The 20,298-nt window shown below is 52.7% G+C and overlaps 1 protein-coding gene across 2 annotated transcripts in view; it reads right to left on the reverse strand.

Moving 5' to 3' along the window:
- Positions 1-20,298, reverse strand: part of LOC140714330 (sorbitol dehydrogenase-like) — an 83,235-nt gene that overhangs the window by 52,388 nt on the left and 10,549 nt on the right. For both annotated transcript variants that reach the window (XM_073025493.1, XM_073025492.1), the window contains exons 2-3: positions 17,540-17,573; positions 16,356-16,520 (exon numbers count right to left, since the gene is read on the reverse strand). In XM_073025493.1, the coding sequence (XP_072881594.1) occupies positions 16,356-16,520; positions 17,540-17,573 (199 nt within the window). The remainder of the gene's footprint in view (positions 1-16,355; positions 16,521-17,539; positions 17,574-20,298) is intronic.

Genomic DNA, 20,298 nt, shown 5'->3' on the forward strand with positions numbered 1-20,298 from the left:
TCCAGCACTCCCTCTCTCCATGACTCCCATGTCCACTCTTTCCTCCCCTCTGATCTCCCTCCAGCACTCCCTCTCTCACTGACTCCCGTGTCCACTCTTCCCTCCCCTCTGATCTCCCTCCAGCACTCCCTCTCTCCATGACTCCCATGTCCACTCTTTCCTCCCCTCTGATCTCCCTCCAGCACTCCCTCTCTCACTGACTCCCGTGTCCACTCTTCCCTCCCCTCTGATCTCCCTCCAGCACTCCCTCTCTCACTGACTCCCGTGTCCACTCTTCCCTCCCCTCTGATCTCCCTCCAGCACTCCCTCTCTCCATGACTCCCATGTCCACTCTTTCCTCCCCTCTGATCTCCCTCCAGCACTCCCTCTCTCACTGACTCCCTTGTCCACTCTTCCCTCCCCTCTGATCTCCCTCCAGCACTCCCTCTGTCACTGACTCCCATGTCCACTCTTCCCTCCCCTCTGATCTCCCTCCAGCACTCCCTCTCTCCATGACTCCCTTGTCCACTCTTCCTTCCCCTCTGATCTCCCTCCAGCACTCCCTCTCTCACTGACTCCCGTGTCCACTCTTCACTCCCCTCTGATCTCCCTCCAGCACTCCCTCTCTCACTGACTCCCGTGTCCACTCTTCCCTCCCCTCTGATCTCCCTCCAGCACTCCCTCTCTCCATGACTCCCTTGTCCACTCTTCCCTCCCCTCTGATCTCCCTCCAGCACTCCCTCTCTCACTGACTCCCTTGTCCACTCTTCCCTCCCCTCTGATCTCCCTCCAGCACTCCCTCTCTCCATGACTCCCGTGTCCACTCTTCACTCCCCTCTGATCTCCCTCCAGCACTCCCTCTCTCACTGACTCCCGTGTCCACTCTTCCCTCCCCTCTGATCTCCCTCCAGCACTCCCTCTCTCCATGACTCCCGTGTCCACTCTTCTCTCCCCTCTGATCTCCCTCCAGCACTCCCTCTCTCACTGACTCCCTTGTCCACTCTTCCCTCCCCTCTGATCTCCCTCCAGCACTCCCTCTCTCACTGACTCCCGTGTCCACTCTTCCCTCCCCTCTGATCTCCCTCCAGCACTCCCTCTCTCACTGACTCCCGTGTCCACTCTTCACTCCCCTCTGATCTCCCTCCAGCACTCCCTCTCTCACTGACTCCCGTGTCCACTCTTCACTCCCCTCTGATCTCCCTCCAGCACTCCCTCTCTCCATGACTCCCTTGTCCACTCTTCCCTCCCCTCTGATCTCCCTCCAGCACTCCCTCTCTCACTGACTCCCGTCCACTCTTCCCTCCCCTCTGATCTCCCTCCAGCACTCCCTCTCTCCATGACTCCCTTGTCCACTCTTCCCTCCCCTCTGATCTCCCTCCAGCACTCCCTCTCTCCATGACTCCCTTGTCCACTCTTCCTTCCCCTCTGATCTCCCTCCAGCACTCCCTCTGTCACTGACTCCCTTGTCCACTCTTCCCTCCCCTCTGATCTCCCTCCAGCACTCCCTCTCTCCATGACTCCCTTGTCCACTCTTCCCTCCCCTCTGATCTCCCTCCAGCACTCCCTCTCTCCATGACTCCCGTGTCCACTCTTCACTCCCCTCTGATCTCCCTCCAGCACTCCCTCTCTCACTGTCTCCCTTGTCCACTCTTCCCTCCCCTCTGATCTCCCTCCAGCACTCCCTCTCTCCATGACTCCCGTGTCCACTCTTCACTCCCCTCTGATCTCCCTCCAGCACTCCCTCTCTCCATGACTCCCTTGTCCACTCTTCCCTCCCCTCTGATCTCCCTCCAGCACTCCCTCTCTCACTGACTCCCGTGTCCACTCTTCACTCCCCTCTGATCTCCCTCCAGCACTCCCTCTGTCACTGACTCCCGTGTCCACTCTTCACTCCCCTCTGATCTCCCTCCAGCACTCCCTCTCTCCATGACTCCCTTGTCCACTCTTCCCTCCCCTCTGATCTCCCTCCAGCACTCCCTCTCTCACTGACTCCCGTGTCCACTCTTCCCTCCCCTCTGATCTCACTCCAGCACTCCCTCTCTCCATGACTCCCGTGTCCACTCTTCACTCCCCTCTGATCTCTCTCCAGCACTCCCTCTCTCACTGACTCCCGTGTCCACTCTTCCCTCCCCTCTGATTTCCCTCCAGCACTCCCTCTCTCCATGACTCCCTTGTCCACTCTTCCCTCCCCTCTGATCTCCCTCCAGCACTCCCTCTCTCCATGACTCCCTTGTCCACTCTTCCTTCCCCTCTGATCTCCCTCCAGCACTCCCTCTCTCCATGACTCCCTTGTCCACTCTTCCCTCCCCTCTGCTCCCTCCAGCACTCCCTCTCTCCATGACACCCGTGTCCACTCTTCCCTCCCCTCTGATCTCCCTCCAGCACTCCCTCTCTCACTGACACCCGTGTCCACTCTTCACTCCCCTCTGATCTCCCTCCAGCACTCCCTCTCTCCATGACTCCCATGTCCACTCTTTCCTCCCCTCTGATCTCCCTCCAGCACTCCCTCTCTCACTGACTCCCGTGTCCACTCTTCCCTCCCCTCTGATCTCCCTCCAGCACTCCCTCTCTCACTGACTCCCTTGTCCACTCTTCCCTCCCCTCTGCTCCCTCCAGCACTCCCTCTCTCCATGACTCCCTTGTCCACTCTTCCCTCCCCTCTGATCTCCCTCCAGCACTCCCTCTCTCACTGACAACCGTGTCCACTCTTCCCTCCCCTCTGATCTCCCTCCAGCACTCCCTCTCTCCATGACTCCCGTGTCCACTCTTCTCTCCCCTCTGATCTCCCTCCAGCACTCCCTCTCTCACTGACTCCCTTGTCCACTCTTCCCTCCCCTCTGATCTCCCTCCAGCACTCCCTCTCTCACTGACTCCCGTGTCCACTCTTCACTCCCCTCTGATCTCACTCCAGCACTCCCTCTCTCCATGACTCCCGTGTCCACTCTTCTCTCCCCTCTGATCTCCCTCCAGCACTCCCTCTCTCACTGACTCCCGTGTCCACTCTTCCCTCCCCTCTGATCTCCCTCCAGCACTCCCTCTCTCACTGACTCCCGTGTCCACTCTTCACTCCCCTCTGATCTCCCTCCAGCACTCCCTCTCTCACTGACTCCCGTGTCCACTCTTCACTCCCCTCTGATCTCCCTCCAGCACTCCCTCTCTCCATGACTCCCTTGTCCACTCTTCCCTCCCCTCTGATCTCCCTCCAGCACTCCCTCTCTCACTGACTCCCGTCCACTCTTCCCTCCCCTCTGATCTCCCTCCAGCACTCCCTCTCTCACTGACTCCCTTATCCACTCTTCCCTCCCCTCTGATCTCCCTCCAGCACTCCCTCTCTCACTGACTCCCCTATCCACTCTTCCCTCCCCTCTGATCTCCCTCCAGCACTCCCTCTCTCCATGACTCCCGTGTCCACTCTTCCCTCCCCTCTGATCTCCCTCCAGCACTCCCTCTCTCACTGACTCCCGTGTCCACTCTTCACTCCCCTCTGATCTCCCTCCAGCACTCCCTCTCTCACTGACTCCTGTGTCCACTCTTCCCTCCCCTCTGATCTCACTCCAGCACTCCCTCTCTCCATGACTCCCGTGTCCACTCTTCACTCCCCTCTGATCTCCCTCCAGCACTCCCTCTCTCACTGACTCCCTTGTCCACTCTTCCCTCCCCTCTGATCTCCCTCCAGCACTCCCTCTCTCACTGACTCCCGTGTCCACTCTTCACTCCCCTCTGATCTCCCTCCAGCACTCCCTCTCTCACTGACTCCCGTGTCCACTCTTCCCTCCCCTCTGATCTCCCTCCAGCACTCCCTCTCTCACTGACTCCCTTGTCCACTCTTCCCTCCCCTCTGATCTCCCTCCAGCACTCCCTCTCTCACTGACTCCCGTGTCCACTCTTCCCTCCCCTCTGATCTCCCTCCAGCACTCCCTCTCTCACTGACTCCCGTGTCCACTCTTCACTCCCCTCTGATCTCCCTCCAGCACTCCCTCTCTCCATGACTCCCTTGTCCACTCTTCTCTCCCCTCTGATCTCCCTCCAGCACTCCCTCTCTGCATGACTCCCTTGTCCACTCTTCCTTCCCCTCTGATCTCCCTCCAGCACTCCCTCTCTCACTGACTCCCGTCCACTCTTCCCTCCCCTCTGATCTCCCTCCAGCACTCCCTCTCTCCATGACTCCCTTGTCCACTCTTCCCTCCCCTCTGATCTCCCTCCAGCACTCCCTCTCTCCATGACTCCCTTGTCCACTCTTCCTTCCCCTCTGATCTCCCTCCAGCACTCCCTCTGTCACTGACTCCCTTGTCCACTCTTCCCTCCCCTCTGATCTCCCTCCAGCACTCCCTCTCTCCATGACTCCCTTGTCCACTCTTCCCTCCCCTCTGATCTCCCTCCAGCACTCCCTCTCTCCATGACTCCCGTGTCCACTCTTCACTCCCCTCTGATCTCCCTCCAGCACTCCCTCTCTCACTGTCTCCCTTGTCCACTCTTCCCTCCCCTCTGATCTCCCTCCAGCACTCCCTCTCTCCATGACTCCCGTGTCCACTCTTCACTCCCCTCTGATCTCCCTCCAGCACTCCCTCTCTCCATGACTCCCTTGTCCACTCTTCCCTCCCCTCTGATCTCCCTCCAGCACTCCCTCTCTCACTGACTCCCGTGTCCACTCTTCACTCCCCTCTGATCTCCCTCCAGCACTCCCTCTGTCACTGACTCCCGTGTCCACTCTTCACTCCCCTCTGATCTCCCTCCAGCACTCCCTCTCTCCATGACTCCCTTGTCCACTCTTCCCTCCCCTCTGATCTCCCTCCAGCACTCCCTCTCTCACTGACTCCCGTGTCCACTCTTCCCTCCCCTCTGATCTCACTCCAGCACTCCCTCTCTCCATGACTCCCGTGTCCACTCTTCACTCCCCTCTGATCTCTCTCCAGCACTCCCTCTCTCACTGACTCCCGTGTCCACTCTTCCCTCCCCTCTGATTTCCCTCCAGCACTCCCTCTCTCCATGACTCCCTTGTCCACTCTTCCCTCCCCTCTGATCTCCCTCCAGCACTCCCTCTCTCCATGACTCCCTTGTCCACTCTTCCTTCCCCTCTGATCTCCCTCCAGCACTCCCTCTCTCCATGACTCCCTTGTCCACTCTTCCCTCCCCTCTGCTCCCTCCAGCACTCCCTCTCTCCATGACACCCGTGTCCACTCTTCCCTCCCCTCTGATCTCCCTCCAGCACTCCCTCTCTCACTGACACCCGTGTCCACTCTTCACTCCCCTCTGATCTCCCTCCAGCACTCCCTCTCTCCATGACTCCCATGTCCACTCTTTCCTCCCCTCTGATCTCCCTCCAGCACTCCCTCTCTCACTGACTCCCGTGTCCACTCTTCCCTCCCCTCTGATCTCCCTCCAGCACTCCCTCTCTCACTGACTCCCTTGTCCACTCTTCCCTCCCCTCTGCTCCCTCCAGCACTCCCTCTCTCCATGACTCCCTTGTCCACTCTTCCCTCCCCTCTGATCTCCCTCCAGCACTCCCTCTCTCACTGACAACCGTGTCCACTCTTCCCTCCCCTCTGATCTCCCTCCAGCACTCCCTCTCTCCATGACTCCCGTGTCCACTCTTCTCTCCCCTCTGATCTCCCTCCAGCACTCCCTCTCTCACTGACTCCCTTGTCCACTCTTCCCTCCCCTCTGATCTCCCTCCAGCACTCCCTCTCTCACTGACTCCCGTGTCCACTCTTCACTCCCCTCTGATCTCACTCCAGCACTCCCTCTCTCCATGACTCCCGTGTCCACTCTTCTCTCCCCTCTGATCTCCCTCCAGCACTCCCTCTCTCACTGACTCCCGTGTCCACTCTTCCCTCCCCTCTGATCTCCCTCCAGCACTCCCTCTCTCACTGACTCCCGTGTCCACTCTTCACTCCCCTCTGATCTCCCTCCAGCACTCCCTCTCTCACTGACTCCCGTGTCCACTCTTCACTCCCCTCTGATCTCCCTCCAGCACTCCCTCTCTCCATGACTCCCTTGTCCACTCTTCCCTACCCTCTGATCTCCCTCCAGCACTCCCTCTCTCACTGACTCCCGTCCACTCTTCCCTCCCCTCTGATCTCCCTCCAGCACTCCCTCTCTCACTGACTCCCTTATCCACTCTTCCCTCCCCTCTGATCTCCCTCCAGCACTCCCTCTCTCACTGACTCCCCTATCCACTCTTCCCTCCCCTCTGATCTCCCTCCAGCACTCCCTCTCTCCATGACTCCCGTGTCCACTCTTCCCTCCCCTCTGATCTCCCTCCAGCACTCCCTCTCTCACTGACTCCCGTGTCCACTCTTCACTCCCCTCTGATCTCCCTCCAGCACTCCCTCTCTCACTGACTCCTGTGTCCACTCTTCCCTCCCCTCTGATCTCACTCCAGCACTCCCTCTCTCCATGACTCCCGTGTCCACTCTTCACTCCCCTCTGATCTCCCTCCAGCACTCCCTCTCTCACTGACTCCCTTGTCCACTCTTCCCTCCCCTCTGATCTCCCTCCAGCACTCCCTCTCTCACTGACTCCCGTGTCCACTCTTCACTCCCCTCTGATCTCCCTCCAGCACTCCCTCTCTCACTGACTCCCGTGTCCACTCTTCCCTCCCCTCTGATCTCCCTCCAGCACTCCCTCTCTCACTGACTCCCTTGTCCACTCTTCCCTCCCCTCTGATCTCCCTCCAGCACTCCCTCTCTCACTGACTCCCGTGTCCACTCTTCCCTCCCCTCTGATCTCCCTCCAGCACTCCCTCTCTCACTGACTCCCGTGTCCACTCTTCACTCCCCTCTGATCTCCCTCCAGCACTCCCTCTCTCCATGACTCCCTTGTCCACTCTTCTCTCCCCTCTGATCTCCCTCCAGCACTCCCTCTCTGCATGACTCCCTTGTCCACTCTTCCTTCCCCTCTGATCTCCCTCCAGCACTCCCTCTCTCACTGACTCCCTTGTCCACTCTTCCCTCCCCTCTGATCTCCCTCCAGCACTCCCTCTCTCACTGACTCCCTTGTCCACTCTTCCCTCCCCTCTGATCTCCCTCCAGCACTCCCTCTCTCACTGACTCCCGTGTCCACTCTTCACTCCCCTCTGATCTCCCTCCAGCACTCCCTGTCTCACTGACTCCCTTGTCCACTCTTCACTCCCCTCTGATCTCCCTCCAGCACTCCCTCTCTCCATGACTCCCTTGTCCACTCTTTCCTCCCCTCTGATCTCCCTCCAGCACTCCCTCTCTCACTGACTCCCGTGTCCACTCTTCCCTCCCCTCTGATCTCCCTCCAGCACTCCCTCTCTCACTGACTCCCGTGTCCACTCTTCCCTCCCCTCTGATCTCACTCCAGCACTCCCTCTCTCCATGACTCCCGTGTCCACTCTTCACTCCCCTCTGATCTCCCTCCAGCACTCCCTCTCTCACTGACTCCCGTGTCCACTCTTCTCTCCCCTCTGATCTCCCTCCAGCACTCCCTCTCTCACTGACTCCCTTGTCCACTCTTCCCTCCCCTCTGATCTCCCTCCAGCACTCCCTCTCTCCATGACTCCCTTGTCCACTCTTCCCTCCCCTCTGATCTCCCTCCAGCACTCCCTCTATCACTGACTCCCTTGTCCACTCTTCCCTCCCCTCTGATCTCACTCCAGCACTCCCTCTCTCACTGACTCCCGTGTCCACTCTTCCCTCCCCTCTGATCTCCCTCCAGCACTCCCTCTCTCCATGACTCCCTTGTCCACTCTTCCCTCCCCTCTGATCTCCCTCCAGCACTCCCTCTCTCACTGACTCCCGTGTCCACTCTTCCCTCCCCTCTGATCTCCCTCCAGCACTCCCTCTCTCCATGACTCCCGTGTCCACTCTTCCCTCCCCTCTGATCTCCCTCCAGCACTCCCTCTCTCCATGACTCCCTTGTCCACTCTTCCCTCCCCTCTGATCTCCCTCCAGCACTCCCTCTCTCACTGACTCCTGTGTCCACTCTTCCCTCCCCTCTGATCTCCCTCTCTCCATGACTCCCTTGTCCACTCTTCCCTCCCCTCTGATCTCCCTCCAGCACTCCCTCTCTCACTGACTCCCGTGTCCACTCTTCACTCCCCTCTGATCTCCCTCCAGCACTCCCTCTCTCACTGACTCCCGTGTCCACTCTTCCCTCCCCTCTGATCTCCCTCCAGCACTCCCTCTCTCACTGACTCCCGTGTCCACTCTTCACTCCCCTCTGATCTCCCTCCAGCACTCCCTCTCTCCATGACTCCCTTGTCCACTCTTCCCTCCCCTCTGATCTCCCTCCAGCACTCCCTCTCTCACTGACTCCCGTCCACTCTTCCCTCCCCTCTGATCTCCCTCCAGCACTCCCTCTCTCACTGACTCCCGTGTCCACTCTTCACTCCCCTCTGATCTCCCTCCAGCACTCCCTCTCTCACTGACTCCCGTGTCCACTCTTCACTCCCCTCTGATCTCCCTCCAGCACTCCCTCTCTCACTGACTCCTGTGTCCACTCTTCCCTCCCCTCTGATCTCACTCCAGCACTCCCTCTCTCCATGACTCCCGTGTCCACTCTTCACTCCCCTCTGATCTCCCTCCAGCACTCCCTCTCTCACTGACTCCCGTGTCCACTCTTCCCTCCCCTCTGATCTCCCTCCAGCACTCCCTCTCTCACTGACTCCCGTGTCCACTCTTCACTCCCCTCTGATCTCCCTCCAGCACTCCCTCTCTCCATGACTCCCTTGTCCACTCTTCCCTCCCCTCTGATCTCCCTCCAGCACTCCCTCTCTCACTGACTCCCGTCCACTCTTCCCTCCCCTCTGATCTCCCTCCAGCACTCCCTCTCTCACTGACTCCCGTGTCCACTCTTCACTCCCCTCTGATCTCCCTCCAGCACTCCCTCTCTCACTGACTCCCGTGTCCACTCTTCACTCCCCTCTGATCTCCCTCCAGCACTCCCTCTCTCACTGACTCCTGTGTCCACTCTTCCCTCCCCTCTGATCTCACTCCAGCACTCCCTCTCTCCATGACTCCCGTGTCCACTCTTCACTCCCCTCTGATCTCCCTCCAGCACTCCCTCTCTCACTGACTCCCTTGTCCACTCTTCCCTCCCCTCTGATCTCCCTCCAGCACTCCCTCTCTCACTGACACCCGTGTCCACTCTTCCCTCCCCTCTGATCTCCCTCCAGCACTCCCTCTCTCCATGACTCCCATGTCCACTCTTTCCTCCCCTCTGATCTCCCTCCAGCACTCCCTCTCTCACTGACTCCCGTGTCCACTCTTCCCTCCCCTCTGATCTCCCTCCAGCACTCCCTCTCTCCATGACTCCCATGTCCACTCTTTCCTCCCCTCTGATCTCCCTCCAGCACTCCCTCTCTCCATGACTCCCGTGTCCACTCTTCCCTCCCCTCTGATCTCCCTCCAGCACTCCCTCTCTCACTGACTCCCGTGTCCACTCTTCCCTCCCCTCTGATCTCCCTCCAGCACTCCCTCTCTCACTGACTCCCGTGTCCACTCTTCCCTCCCCTCTGATCTCCCTCCAGCACTCCCTCTCTCCATGACTCCCATGTCCACTCTTTCCTCCCCTCTGATCTCCCTCCAGCACTCCCTCTCTCACTGACTCCCTTGTCCACTCTTCCCTCCCCTCTGATCTCCCTCCAGCACTCCCTCTGTCACTGACTCCCATGTCCACTCTTCCCTCCCCTCTGATCTCCCTCCAGCACTCCCTCTCTCCATGACTCCCTTGTCCACTCTTCCTTCCCCTCTGATCTCCCTCCAGCACTCCCTCTCTCACTGACTCCCGTGTCCACTCTTCACTCCCCTCTGATCTCCCTCCAGCACTCCCTCTCTCACTGACTCCCGTGTCCACTCTTCCCTCCCCTCTGATCTCCCTCCAGCACTCCCTCTCTCCATGACTCCCTTGTCCACTCTTCCCTCCCCTCTGATCTCCCTCCAGCACTCCCTCTCTCACTGACTCCCTTGTCCACTCTTCCCTCCCCTCTGATCTCCCTCCAGCACTCCCTCTCTCCATGACTCCCGTGTCCACTCTTCACTCCCCTCTGATCTCCCTCCAGCACTCCCTCTCTCACTGACTCCCGTGTCCACTCTTCCCTCCCCTCTGATCTCCCTCCAGCACTCCCTCTCTCCATGACTCCCGTGTCCACTCTTCTCTCCCCTCTGATCTCCCTCCAGCACTCCCTCTCTCACTGACTCCCTTGTCCACTCTTCCCTCCCCTCTGATCTCCCTCCAGCACTCCCTCTCTCACTGACTCCCGTGTCCACTCTTCCCTCCCCTCTGATCTCCCTCCAGCACTCCCTCTCTCACTGACTCCCGTGTCCACTCTTCACTCCCCTCTGATCTCCCTCCAGCACTCCCTCTCTCACTGACTCCCGTGTCCACTCTTCACTCCCCTCTGATCTCCCTCCAGCACTCCCTCTCTCCATGACTCCCTTGTCCACTCTTCCCTCCCCTCTGATCTCCCTCCAGCACTCCCTCTCTCACTGACTCCCGTCCACTCTTCCCTCCCCTCTGATCTCCCTCCAGCACTCCCTCTCTCACTGACTCCCGTGTCCACACTTCCCTCCCCTCTGATCTCCCTCCAGCACTCCCTCTCTCCATGACTCCCTTGTCCACTCTTCCCTCCCCTCTGATCTCCCTCCAGCACTCCCTCTCTCCATGACTCCCTTGTCCACTCTTCCTTTCCCTCTGATCTCCCTCCAGCACTCCCTCTGTCACTGACTCCCTTGTCCACTCTTCCCTCCCCTCTGATCTCCCTCCAGCACTCCCTCTCTCCATGACTCCCTTGTCCACTCTTCCCTCCCCTCTGATCTCCCTCCAGCACTCCCTCTCTCCATGACTCCCGTGTCCACTCTTCACTCCCCTCTGATCTCCCTCCAGCACTCCCTCTCTCACTGTCTCCCTTGTCCACTCTTCCCTCCCCTATGATCTCCCTCCAGCACTCCCTCTCTCCATGACTCCCGTGTCCACTCTTCACTCCCCTCTGATCTCCCTCCAGCACTCCCTCTCTCCATGACTCCCTTGTCCACTCTTCCCTCCCCTCTGATCTCCCTCCAGCACTCCCTCTCTCACTGACTCCCGTGTCCACTCTTCACTCCCCTCTGATCTCCCTCCAGCACTCCCTCTGTCACTGACTCCCGTGTCCACTCTTCACTCCCCTCTGATCTCCCTCCAGCACTCCCTCTCTCACTGACTCCCGTGTCCACTCTTCCCTCCCCTCTGATCTCACTCCAGCACTCCCTCTCTCCATGACTCCCGTGTCCACTCTTCACTCCCCTCTGATCTCTCTCCAGCACTCCCTCTCTCACTGACTCCCGTGTCCACTCTTCCCTCCCCTCTGATCTCCCTCCAGCACTCCCTCTCTCCATGACTCCCTTGTCCACTCTTCCCTCCCCTCTGATCTCCCTCCAGCACTCCCTCTCTCCATGACTCCCTTGTCCACTCTTCCTTCCCCTCTGATCTCCCTCCAGCACTCCCTCTGTCACTGACTCCCTTGTCCACTCTTCCCTCCCCTCTGATCTCCCTCCAGCACTCCCTCTCTCCATGACTCCCTTGTCCACTCTTCCCTCCGCATTCATCTCCCTCCTGGTATTTACCCCTCTCTGCAAGCAATAGAAGTACCGCCACTGCCCCTTCATCTCCTCCCTCACTACCATTCAGGACCCTAAATATGTCTTCCATGTGGGGCAACACTTCACCTGCAAGTCTGTCAGGGGATTTGCTGTATCCAGTGCTCTCTGTGCAGCCTCCAACACACTGGTAAGACCTGATATGGATTGGGGCTCCACCTCATTCAGCACCTTAGCTCTGTCCACCACAACCGACAGGATTTCCATTTTAATTCTACAGCTAATTCCCACTCTGACATGTTAGTCCATGGTCTCCTCACCACAATGATGAGGCTCCTCTTCATATTCTGTCTGGGCAGCCTCCAGACTGAATATGAGGTGTTGTTGCTCCAAAAGCTGAGTTCTCTGACTTCCGGTAATTTCACCCACCCTCTCCTTCTCTATTTTTCTATTCCCCATTTTGACTCCTCTCTTGCCCCTTCTCTTCTCCTCACCTACCCATCACTGTGTTCTAGTGCCCCTCCTCCTCCTTCCCTCTCTCCCATGGTCCACCCTCCTCTCCCATCAGATTCCTTTACCTTCACCCCTTTACCTTTTCCACCTATCATCTCCCAGCTTCTCATTTCATCGTCCTCCCCAACCCCCTCACCTGGTCTCGCCTATCATCTGCCAGCTTCTCATTTCATCGTCCTCCCCAACCCCCTCACCTGGTCTCGCCTATCATCTGCCAGCTTGTCCTCCTTTCCCTCCCCCCATCCTCCTTTTCTGGCTGCTACCCCCCCCCCCCCCCCCCCCGTCTTTCAGGACCTGCTAAAGGGCCTCGGTCCAAAACGTGGACTGTTTAGTTGCTGCCTAACCTGCTGAGTTCCTCCAGCATTTTGTGTGTTACTCCTTCGGCATCACGCTGGGAACACCATACTGAAATTTTACTCTGCAAACCCTGAGGTGGACCTCGAACCCGAGTAGCCACTGGCAGCACCGTCGGTATCTGTAGTGATGCCTCAAACGAGAATGGTAAATCAACAATGAAAAAGAAAAGACCAAGATTTCAATCCCTGCATGTTTGACAAACTAAGACTTTCTAATAAACTTTTAAAACCACAGTCAGCTGGAGGAACTCAACAGGTTGGGTGGAGCTGAATCTGTGGGGGAAAGAGAATTGTCGATGTTCCAGCTGGAAGCACTACATCAAGATCCTAACCGTCGATAACTCCTTTCCCACCCACAGACACTGAACAGCCTGCTGATTCCCTCCAGTAAATAAGTTGTTGCTCCTCATTCCTACATGTAGACTCTTTTATCACAACTTTTAAAACAGGAAGAAAGCTGAAGGAAATTAACCAATGCTTTCTTCCATGAGATACTACGGGTGTCCACACAGGTCTGGATTCACCCAATAGTCTTCGGAAACATTAATGCTCAGGCCACTGCTGCAGAGAAGCCCGTCCCACTCCCTTCTTGAAATGCCATTAAACCCATTATTTTTCCTATTGTCAGCTTTGAATGTTATTGTTATTGCTTTCCGTGCCTTGCAGTGCATTGGGCAGCAGGCTTGCCATTTCTTTAGCATTTTGTCTGTTTTTTTATGAGGCTGAGTCGCTAGCTCAACGCTCAACCGAGCGCAGATGGGAAGCGCAAAGGGAGTCAGCCGGGACCATTCGCCTCAAGGTCCGGTGCTGGTGCCAAGACGCCACCGGCTGGCGAGTTTTGAATGACAGTGGCTAGAAAACATCATTGAACACAATGAATAGCACACACAAGGTGCAAGAGGAACTCAGCATTTTGCTGAGTTGTCCCAACATTTAGTGTGTGTTGCTCAAGGTTCCCAGCACCTGCAGATCTCTTGTGTATTACTGAACAAAATGACGTTCCTTTGAGAGGATATCAGGTGTATAAGGTAAATACCAGCCGGCTTTTCCGCGGAGGTTGCGTGACATTAGAACCAGAGGTCATGGGTCAAGGGTGAAAGGTGAAATGTTTTAGGGGAAACTGAAGGGGAAGGAGTCCTGACGAAGGGTCTCGGCCTGAAACATCGACAGTGCTTCTTCCTATAGATGCTGCCTGGCCTGCTGTGTTCCACCAGCATTTTGTGTGTGTTGGAGAACTTCTTCACTGGGTGGTGACAGTGTGGAAGGAGCTTCCAGAGGAAGTGGTGGGTCCAGGTTCGATTTCAACAATTAAGAGATATTTGGATAGGTACATGGATGGGAGGGGTATGGAGGGTTATGGTCTGGGTGCAGACTGATGGGAGTAGACAGATTAATAGTACACCACAGACTAGATGGGCCAAAGGGGCTGTTTCTGTGCTGTATTGTTCTATGACTTCTATGACTTCAGATGTACTAAGCAACTGAGATGGGGAAGAAGCATTTCACGGACATGTTAAGGATCGGGACAGTAAAACCAAAGGATTTCAAGGGGGGGAGAGTGGTGGGTGTTGTGGCCATCAATCATTCCCATGTGTTTTTTTTATAAAATGAACAGGGTGAAGAAGCTGTGGACATGACAAATCCTCTGAGTATATACAGTACCTATAAAAAGTATTCATCCCCCCCAGAAGCTTTCATGTTCTATTGTATTACAACAATAAATCACAATGGATTTATTTTGGCTTTTTTTGATACTGATCAACAGAAAAAGACTCTGTTGTGTCAAAGTGAAAACAGATCTCTACAAAGTGGTCTAAATCAATTATAAATATAATACACCAAATAATTGATTGCATAAGTATACACCTGCTTTAATATGACACACCAAATCATCACTGGCGCAGCTAATTGGTTTTAGAAGTCACATAATTAGTTAAATGGAGATCACCGTGTGCAGTCAAGGTGTTTCTATTGATTGTAGGAAAAATACAACTGTATCTGGAAGGTCCAGCTGCTGGAGAGTCGGTATCCTGGCAGAAACAAAGCAACTCTCCCAGCAGCTCCACAAAAAGGTTATTGAAAAGCACAAGCCAGGAGACAGATGCAAGAAAATTCCCAAGTCATGGAATATTCCTTGGTGTCAGTCTTGAAGAAATGGAAAGAATATTGCACAGCTGTAAATCTGCCTAGAGCAGTCCATCCTCAAAAGCTGAGTGACCGTGCAAGAAGGGGACTAGTGAGGGAGGCAACCAAGAGACCTATGACAACTCAGGAGGAGTTGCAAGCTTCAATGGCTGAGATGGGAGAGACTGCACGTACAACAACTGTTGCCTGGGTGCTTCACCAGGTGCTGTTTTATGGGCGAGTGGTAAAGAGAAAGCCACTGTTGGGGAAAAAAAACTCACATGAAGCTCAGCTAGAGTTTATCAGAAGGCATGTGGGAGACTCGGAGGTCAGCTGGAAGAAGGTTGAAACCAAAACTGAGCTTTCTGCCCATCAAAATAAACACTGTATATCATCAAAAACACACCATCCCTGCTATGAAACATAGAGGTGGCTACATCATGCTGTGGGGATGCTTCACTGCAGCAGGCCTTGGAAGTCTTGTGAAGGTAGAGGGTAAAATGAATGCAGCAATACAAGGAAATCCTGGAGGAAAACCTGATGCAGTCTGCAAGGGAAATGCGACTTGGGAGAAGATTTGTTTTCCAGCAAGACAATGACCCCAAGCATAAAGCCAAAGCTACACAGGAGTGGCTTAAAAGCAGCAAAGTTAATGACCTGGCGTGGCCAAGTCAAAGTCTGGACCTCAATCCAATTGAGAATTCATGGCTGGACCTGAAAAGGGCTGTTCTCTCACGATCCCCATGCAATCTGACAGAGCTTGAACAATTTTGTAAAGAAGAATGGGGAAAAATTGCAGTGTCCAGATGTGCAAAGCTGATAGAGACCTATCCACACAGACTCAAGGCTGTAATTGCTGCCAAAGGTGCATCTACTAAATACTGACTTGAAGGGTGTGAGTCATTATGACATCAACTATTTTGTGTTTAATAATTGTAATAAATTTAGACCAATTTGTAGAAATTTGTTTTCACTTTGACACAAATGAGTCTCTTTTTGTTGATCAGTGTCAAAAATGCCAAATTAAATCCATTGTAATTCAATGTTGTAAGACAATAAAACGTGAAAACTTCTGGGGGAGAAATACTATTTATCGGCACTGGGGGAACGCAGGTGAGGCAGCATCAATGGAGGGAAATAGGTAGTCAATATTTTGAGTTGAGACTCTTCATCTGGACTGAAAGACGGAGAGGATCTTCCTTTCAATCCAGATGAAAAGTTGTAGCCCAAAATGTTTATTGTCCATTTCCCTCCACAGATGCTACCTGATGTGCTGAGTTGCTCCACATCTTGCTTGTTGGTTCAGATTCCAGCACCTGCAGTCTCATATGTCCACACATGTACAGGACCTTCGTAATGATTGGCAAATGGGGCGGACACCATTATGTAATGTTTGGTTCCAAGTTAAAGAAAAGAACATGTGAATTAAAATGAGAGTCAAGAATTAAAGACATGCAAGGTTGATTGAAATCATATAATGCACATCATATAACATCCAGGTAGTTTCCTATTATCTTATTTCTAGTGTTTGTATTTATATAATTTTATCTGTGGCATTTTTTGTCAGTCTTAACAAAAGAGTTCTGGGATGTGCTGATTTTGACTGGTTTCACTCCCCAGACTGGGTTCAGGCTGAACCCCTGGAACAGAAATAAGAGGCAACTCCTGTACGTACACACACAAAATGCTGGAGGAGCTCAGCAGGTGGGCAGCATCTATGGAAAAGAGTACAGTCAACATGTTGGGCCAAAGCCCTTCGGCAGCACTGTAACCTTCATCTTGAACGTTGACTCTTTCCCTGTACATACTCATTGGATCTAGCACCATGGTTTGGAATTTCTCTTACCTACTTGGAGATGCTTCACTCCTGGTCCCAATTTGGTCACCGTCCCAGCACCTTCATGGCCCAGAACCATTGGGTTCTTCATGTAAAAGCTTCCTAACCTTCCATGTTGCCAATAATGGACATCAGATCTGCAGATCCCAACAGCGTTCATCTGCAACTGGACCTCTGAAAACACAGCAGAGGAGACAAATCAGGCGCTTAATATTTACTTTAAAATGCTTCTCTGTTACGTAGCAAGGCACCTTGCTGGGCAAGAGCTGTAGCTGTGTGCCAACTATACTTGCCAGTGGCTTTTGTGGGTCACACGGGAACAGGTAAAACAGGACCTGAATTGGACTGCTCAGCCCATAATCCTGCTCCAATAATCCATCAGGTTGTAATCATTCTAATGTCACATCTAGCCCTGGATCATGTGCAGGCAGAAGAGATTTAATTTAGTTTCGTTTGGCACAGACACCGTGGGCTGAAGGGTTGATTTTTGTGCGATAGCGTTCTAATTACAAGGAGCTGGCACAGAGAGGCACAAAGGGCGTGTTATACATGGACTGCTCTCACTGAAGATCCAAACAGGTGAAATTAAATTGATTTTTTAAAATTTACATTACCTTATAGGTGATTAAAATTGCAGGATTTATGAATTTGTTTATTTATTGAGATAGAGTACAGAAAGGGCCCTTCTGGCCCTTCAAGCTACACCAGCCTGCCATCCTCTGATTTAACCCTAGCCTAATCACAGGGCAATTTACAATGACCAATTAACCAACCAACTGGTGCGTCTTAGGACTGTGAGAGGAAACCGGAGCTCCTGGAAGAAACCCAACTGGGTCACAGGGAGAACGTATGAACTCCTTGCAGACAGTGGCAAGAACTGTACTGTAAAGTGCTGTGCTAACCACTATGCTACCATGCTACCATTTATGGGGAAGGAGAAATTCATCATAGTGAAACCAATTAGTGCACTTGTTTGAATACCTGGCTGAGGCAACATGAGATATGAGCTTTTCTTTAGTAGTGTATAAATGTTGAATCACAAAATCATCGTTTGTTTTATAAACGTGCAAAAGGACTTGGATCTTTAAATTCGTAACTGCTTGCTATCTAAAGATTATTGCAATAGACTCAGATTAAGTATTACGAAAGAAAGTTGAAGAGAACGTTATGCTGAGGAGAATGAAAAGACTTACCATTAAGGCCTGGTTCAGGAACTGGAAGCTTTTCCTGTGAAGAGAGAGAATAGGTTGGTGCCTGAGAAAGGATTCAACCTTAATGGTTGGGATTCAAGTCAAATCCTCAGATTAAACTTCTATAGGTGGGCAGTTGAGAGCATCCTAACTGGATGGAACCTAACTGTTGGTATGGAAAAACCAACACCCAAGAAATTAAAAGCCTACAAAAAGTACCAGACCCAGTCCAGTCCATCACAGAAAAAGCACTCCCCACCATTGAGCATATCTACAAGGAGCGCTGCCACAAGAAAGCAGCCTCCAACATCAAGGACCTCGCCATCCAGCCCATGACCACTTCTCGCTGCTGCCATCTGGAAGGAGGTACAGGAGCCTTAGGTCCCACACCACCAGGTTCAGGAACAATTATTACCCTTCAGCCATCAGGCTTCTGAAACATCACTCACCACAACTCTGAACTGATTCTATAACCTATGGGCCCACTTTCAAATACTTTACAATTCATAGTCTAAGTATTGTCCGTCTGTCTGTCTGTTTATTTATTATTTTTTATATTTGCACAGATTGTCTTCTTTGGCATATTGGTTGTTTGTCATTCTTTATGTGCACTTTTCATAGATTCTTTTGTATTTCTTTGTTCTACCGTGAAGCCCTGCAAGAAAATTAATCTTGGGGTAGTATATGGCGACATTTACGTAGTTTGATAATAAATTTACTTTAAACTTTGAACTACCAATCCTTATATAGCTCTCTAAACATTTCCACTCAATGTACTTATCTTGTCAGATTTTAAATGTTGATAATGTACCTGCCCCAGCCACTATTTCTGGCAGCTCATTCCAAGTTCACACCACCCTTTGCATGAAGAAGTTGTCCCTGATGTTCCTTTTAATCGTTAACCTCCAACCTTAAAGACTCTTGTGTTCAGCACCCCATCCCCACCCCACCCCCGAAAAAGACTACATGTTTTCACCCTGTTTATGTCTCTCATGATCTTCCCCCTTCCTTTCCAGTCCTAATGAAGAGACTTGGCCCAAAATGTCGACTGTTTATTCCTTCCATGCAGTACTGTGCGAAGGCCTTAGGCAAATGTATATAGCCAGGATGCATAAGATTTTTGCACAGTACTATATTTGTCAAGGAGGAGCGGAGAGCGAGTTTGTAAATCTGGCAGGAGCAAAGGATGTTGGGAATGATGTGGGTGGAGCACCGAGGGAGGGGTATGGGTGACAGAGAAGGAGTGCGGGGTGTGGCATGGGTACAGGCACATCCAGTTCTGGGGAACCAGGCAAAGTCATTTGATTCCAAACAATTGGTTTAGCAATCATTACAGAATGTCTCTCTGGTGCTTCTCGCTCCCACCCCTCTCACTTCTACTTTTCCCAACCATGATTCCACTCTCCCTGACCCCTTCCCAGAAGAGAGACCCATATCTGAATCAGGTTTATCATCTCTCACTTGGTCATGAAAATTGTTTTTTTTTGCTGCAGCATTACAGTACAGGATATAAAATTACTACAGTACTGTACAAAAGTTTCGGCAGGACTCAGATTTCTAACTCCTCTGTTCAGTGCCCTAACTGATAAAGTCCAGCATGCCAACCACCGCCTTCAGAGCCCTATTGACCATTTTCAGCGAACAATGCACATACACTTCAAGGTCCCTCTGTTCCACTCCCCAGGACTCTACCATTTACTGTCCAAGTATGTGGAAAACAGATGACTCAGAATCAGATTTAATATCACTGGCATTGTCATGAAATTTGCTGTCTTTGTGGCAGCAGTACAATTCAGTTCATAATAATAGGGAAAAAAACATGAATTGCAGTAAATATGTAATATTGAATAGTTAAATTAAATAAGTAGTGCAAATTTTTTTTTTAAATTTAAAAGTGAGGTAGTGTTCATGGATTCGATGTCCATTCTGAAGTTGGATGGCAGAGAAGAAGGAGTTGTTCCTGAATCGCTGAGTGTGTGTCTTCCTGCTTCTGCATCTCTTCCTTGACAGTAGCAATGAGAATAGGGCATGTCCTGGGTGACGGGGGTCCTTAATGATGGATGCTGCTTTTTTGTGGCATCACTCCTTGAAGATGTCCTAGATACTACGGAGGCTAGACCCATGATGGAGCTAAGTCCATCACGCTAGTTCAATTCAAATTAAGTTCAAATGCTCGTTAAACCCATTCATTTCCAATTAATCATCTTTAAATTTCTGACTGTGCTAGGTCATCAGATAAACCTTACCTCATAGGCATTTTAACTGTAGTTTAACCACATGCCCTTCAGGTGCCACACCCATGGTCACTGTGTGCAATATTATTTTATGACAACCCTACACTTTGGACCAATTTGTTTCTTGCAAAGTTTGAAGACAGGTATGTCCACATACTTTGTTTTATGTCAACACAGATGTACATCAGATTTGCATAAACTATGAAGAAGCTACTTATTTATTTATCTATTGATTTATTGAGGTAGAGCATGGAATAGGCCCTTCCAACCCTTCGAGCCATGCCGCCCATCAATCCCCCGATTTAATGCTAGCCCAATCACGGGCCAGTTTACAATGACCAATTAACCTGCCAGCCGGACTGTGGGAGGACACCGGAGCACCTGAAGAAAGCCCGTGCTCTCGTGGCAGCGGCGGGAATTGAACCTGGGTTAGCTGAACTGTAAACCGTTGTGCTAACCACTATGCTGCTGTGCCACCCTGATGGCATGAAGGTCCTCAAGGCTGAGGAGTCTGTTTCTTTACAACCT

This window comes from Hemitrygon akajei, chromosome 21 (genome assembly GCF_048418815.1).
Source record: "Hemitrygon akajei chromosome 21, sHemAka1.3, whole genome shotgun sequence".
Classification (NCBI taxonomy): domain Eukaryota; kingdom Metazoa; phylum Chordata; class Chondrichthyes; order Myliobatiformes; family Dasyatidae; genus Hemitrygon; species Hemitrygon akajei.